The following is a 5,000-nucleotide window of genomic DNA, read 5'->3' on the forward strand; positions in this document are numbered from 1 at the left end:
AGTGATGCCAGAATTGTGGGGGAAATGTCGTCTGCATCTTCTAAATCTCGATATTTAGAATTCAGTGTTTTGATAAGAAAAGCTGTGATGATGTCAGCGAATTTTGATCCATGATTTAATTAAGGGTTAATATCAGCGTTGCCAGAACTTATTGTAGTGTTGCCACAACATTACAATAAGTGCCATCAGTATTGCCACAACGTATCATACCAGAAGTGCCAGCTGTTTTATCACTAATTTCATTACCGGAAGAACGGACAATGTTACCAGATTACATAGAAATGGCAGAAGTGTCAACAGTTTTACCAGAAGCGAGTAAATCTGAGGGGCCGTCAGGGGTGCCAGATCCGCCGTCATTTAAAGTATCAGAAATGTTGCTAGAATCAAGTGAAGCGAATACCCTAGCAATGGCGCCGTCAGTGTTACCAGGTGTATCTACGTCACCAGAAACCCCGGCAGTGTTACCAGAAGCAGCACCGGCAGCTCCATCAGTGGCGCCAGAAGCAAGTGCCGAAAGTCCAACAGAGTTACCAGAATCGACCGCACCCGAAGTTCCGGAGCCAAGTGCATTACGAATACCAATGGAGTTAACAGACACGCCCCCTCTTGCAAAACCAGCAGTGTTACCAGACATTACAGAAGTGTTGCCGGAACCAACACCAGACCTCCCAGCAGTTTTAGCAGAGCAAGTATCAGAAGTTCCAGCAGTGTTACCAGAACCAGTGTCGGAAATCCAAGCAGTTTTACCAAACGAAACATCAGGAGTTCCAACTTTGTTACCAGAACCATCATCGAAAGTTCCAGTAGTGTTACCAGAACCAACATCTGCAATCCCAGCAGTGTTACCAGAACCAGCATCAGAAGTTTCAGTAGTTTTACCAGACTCAACTTCAGAAGATTCAGCAGTATTACCAGAAGCGTCGTCAGAGTCAACCACATCAGATGTTCCAACACTGTTGCCAAAACCAAGTACATTGCAAGTATCACCACAGTTACCAGACACACCCCCACCAAGAAAACCAGCAATTTTACCAGAATCAACAACAGAAGTTCCAGAAGTGTTCTCAAAACCAACATTAGAAATTCCAGCTTTGTCACCTGACCCAACTTCAGAGGTCCCAGCAGTGTTACCAGAGTCGACTACATCTGATGTCCCAAAAGTTTTACCAGAATCATCCTCGTCAGATGCACTTGAAGTATTGCCAGAACCAAGTGCATTAAAAGTATCAACAGAGTTTCCTTACACCCCCCCGCCAGGAAAACCAGCAGTGTTACCAGAACCAACAGGAGAGGTCCCATTAAAGGTATCAGATACAGCTTCAGAGGTTGATGTGGCAGTGATACCAGAACCAGCCTCGAAAGTACCAGGACCAACCACATCAGAAGTTCCTACAGTGTTGCCAGAACCAAGTCCGCAAGAAGTACCAACAGCGGTACAAAACACAAGCCCGGGAGGAAAACCAGCAATGTTACCAGAACCAACAGTAGAAGAGCCTGCACTGTTCCCAGATGAAATGTCTCTAGACCTTTCATCACTATTTTTCGAGGAAATAGATATTGCAGAGACACTGCCGGAAACTCTTGCCCAGGAAAAAAATTCAGAAATCACTGAAACCCCGGAAAATCAAGAAAAGGTTGATCTGAAAAACACAGCGCCACCATCACCTAAATCAGCTTCGCCTTTTGCGCTGGAAAAAGGCGAAATGGAAAATCTAGAAACCACACCAAAACACAGATTCAACGTAATGTCAGTAAAAGACAATAGCGAAAAGGAATTCAAAATACCGGATAATCTATTGCTGGTAAACTTCGATGCGACGAGTGAAAATGAAAGTCCACATACCTATTCTAAAATAATGGAGCGAGCCAAGCCATTAAAGCCCCTACTTCAAAGGCAAAGGTTACTGCATGCGATGCTGAATATCAAAAGTGATCCCTATGACTTCAGTAATTGCCTTGAAATTACAAGCTTGGATTTTGGCGGGAAAGGGGATACGGACGAAAATGGCGTCTTTTGGTTCGGTCGGAATGGAGATACGGACTTAAAATCTGAAATATCTAATGGCAAACTTCAGAGACAAACAATAAGCTCGGCGCGTGCTTATCTGCGAAGAAGCAACAGAAGAGATAAATCTGAGCCAAGACGCCAAAATCAAAGATCAGATGGAAATGCTGAGTCAAACGTAAGTAGTTCTGAGTTTGTAATAGGATTACATTGCAATATGTCGCATTTCAGCAATGCTTAAAACTGGTTAAGTAAAATGGGCAATTTCTTATTTGAATTCGTTAAAACGATGCCAGGAAAAATGTGTTTACGTGTTGTTTCTGAAATAATATAATATGCACACTGCATTAGTTTTGATACTTAGTCATTTATAATAAGCACTAACCTTTCGTTACATAAAAAAAATATAAATCCGTAGGTATATTACACAGCTAATATTATTCCCTTTCCCAAACTAACAGGCGGAAGAGGTGTCCCATAAGCATACCAAAAGAAAGAGGCACTTTATCGGAGAGAAAACGCCATCGCAGACACCCTCGGTTCAAAACAGTGGAATTTTGCCGCCCGATGAAAATAACGAGTCAGCCGCTCCTGACGCCGCTCCTGACGACCCGCCCCCCCGCACGACTCGAGAGGAGACAGCTGACACCTCCCGGAACGCGAACGTCAAACGCTCCAGCCTGAGGCCACGGCGGAGGGGAGCTCGAAAGCCTCCGCTCAGCCAGAGGAACAAGCGAGTGACGGATTTTTCTCGCGGCCGGAATCGAGCTCCTCTCGCGCCGATCAAGGCTGAGCGGAGGACGTCGCCCATTGCAAACGCCGAGTTCTCGGGCTTTGCAACGGGGAAACCGCACGCCACGGACCTTGCCGCAGCCAGGAATCTGTCTCCCGGATCCGCGTGGCCGCAGAATCCTCTGGCGGATGTCCCAGAAGGATCTCATGTGGACGTCATCGTCACCAGAAGGTCGCGGTCGGGGCTGCCCGTGGGGCGCCGCCGCCTGGCCCCCGTCTCGGCGTCCATGGCCAAGAGAGAGGGCGCCCAGGGTCAGCCTTTTGCCGAGGGCGGCCACAGCGCCGGGGCCCTGGTGCTGCCGAGGATAGGGTCGACCCGCCACGGATTCTCGGCGCGAAGGAACAAGCTTCCTACGCTGCAAGAGAATCCCGCGGGCGGCCAAGGGCAGCGGTTCTTCCAGGCGAGGAAGCAGAATGTCCCCCTGCGGGGCCAGGGGCATCCCCACGAGGCCAAGTGGGAGGTGGAGGACCTGTAGCTCTCTCGCGCCCGAGGGCCCCATCTGGCTGCAGGCACGGCCTTTTATATATATATATATATATATATATATATATATATATATATATATATATATATATATAATATACATACATACATACACATACATATGCATATACATATATATACATATAATTTATACATGTATATATATATATATATATATATATATATATATATATATATATATATACCATGTGTGTGTTTGCGCGTGCGTGCACGTCAATATCAGTTTGTGTTAGTGTTGACAGTTTCCTCCTCTATGCAATAGTATCAAGGCATCGATCGAAGAGCAGGTTTCTGCCCCAACAGGAATCGGCGTGCTGGGGCGGTGGAGCAGCGCCGAGTCGATGCTTTTGTCAGGCACACAACGAAAAGTTTCTTAATCGGTGAACTGATTCCAATCAAAGTCAATATTTCTGACCCTAAGGGATTATTTTTGGGATGACTGATTAAGAGAATTAACAATAAAGAGTGATCGTACAGTATTACCATACTAGTCATTTGAAGATCATAATGAAGAACGTGTGAATTTATTCAGAAAGACAAATCTAGTCATAAACTATAATGTGATTTGATTTCTTTTAATTTTTTTTCCTAGTAATGGGTCATTTTGCTACAAATTGGATTTTGAACTGTTAGTTTTGTTTCTTGAACTAAGAAAGGATGTATATCAAGACAAAAAATAAATAAATAATTACAAAAACAAAAACGCAATGCAAATAACACATTTTTAAAAAATGAAGGAAGGAAATGTTAAATGAAAATAAAATGAAAAGAATTATATAATAATAATAATACTGATAATATGATAACGTAATAATTATTCTGAACACAGCAATAATATTAGTATTCATAATAGAATATAGTAAAAACATAAACTGTAGCGATACTATTAACAATAGTGATAATAACAACAACAATACCAAAAAATAAATATGACCAATAACGACAACAATATTGATAATAATAAGAAAAATAATCAACTATTATTACAAATACTGATGCAAAGAATTAGAATATTGCAATCATCATAAGAGTGATAATGAGGACAATGACAATGAATGTACACTCACTGATATCAATAATATTATTAACACCTACAATAAAGATCATATCTATGACAATAATGCAATAAAGATAATGGTACTAATAGTAAAAACCATGTTACTAATAATAGAGATGATAGTGATGATAATAGCAATAATAATAATGATGATGATAATAATAATAACGATGATAATATTAATAGTAATGGTGATATTAATAATAATAAGATAATGATTATGATAATGATAATAACAATAACAACAATGATAATGATAATAATAATAATAATAATAAAAATAATAATTATTATTATTATAGTTATTACTATTATCATATTATTTATTATTATTATCATCATCATCATCATCATCATCATCATCATCATTATCATTATCATTATCATTATCATTATCATTATCATTATCATTATCATCATCATCATCATCATCATCATCATCATCATCATTATGATAATAATAATGTTAATGATGACACTAATGATTATAATGTTAATAATGTTAATGATAATAACAATAATAATGAAACAATAGTAACAATAATAACAATAACAAGAGAAATTTTAATAACAGTAATAATAATGAAAATAATTTAAAAAAAAAAAATTATAATAATAATAATAATAACAATAACAGCAAT

The 5,000-nt window shown here is 39.9% G+C and overlaps 2 protein-coding genes across 3 annotated transcripts in view; one reads left to right on the forward strand and one right to left on the reverse strand.

The window, feature by feature from the left end:
- The window catches only part of LOC119596455 (WD repeat-containing protein 13-like), a 47,357-nt gene that overhangs the window by 19,523 nt on the left and 22,834 nt on the right, over nucleotides 1–5,000 (reverse strand). The window lies entirely within an intron of this gene.
- On the forward strand, nucleotides 9–3,274 carry LOC119596453 (chromosome alignment-maintaining phosphoprotein 1-like). The gene is made up of 2 exons (XM_037945707.1): nucleotides 9–2,183; nucleotides 2,467–3,274. The coding sequence occupies exons 1-2, from the start codon at nucleotides 261–263 to the stop codon at nucleotides 3,271–3,273; spliced, it is 2,730 nt and encodes a 909-aa protein (XP_037801635.1). The 5' UTR covers nucleotides 9–260; the 3' UTR covers nucleotide 3,274.

Source organism: Penaeus monodon, chromosome 38 (assembly GCF_015228065.2).
Source record: "Penaeus monodon isolate SGIC_2016 chromosome 38, NSTDA_Pmon_1, whole genome shotgun sequence".
Classification (NCBI taxonomy): Eukaryota; Metazoa; Arthropoda; class Malacostraca; order Decapoda; family Penaeidae; genus Penaeus; species Penaeus monodon.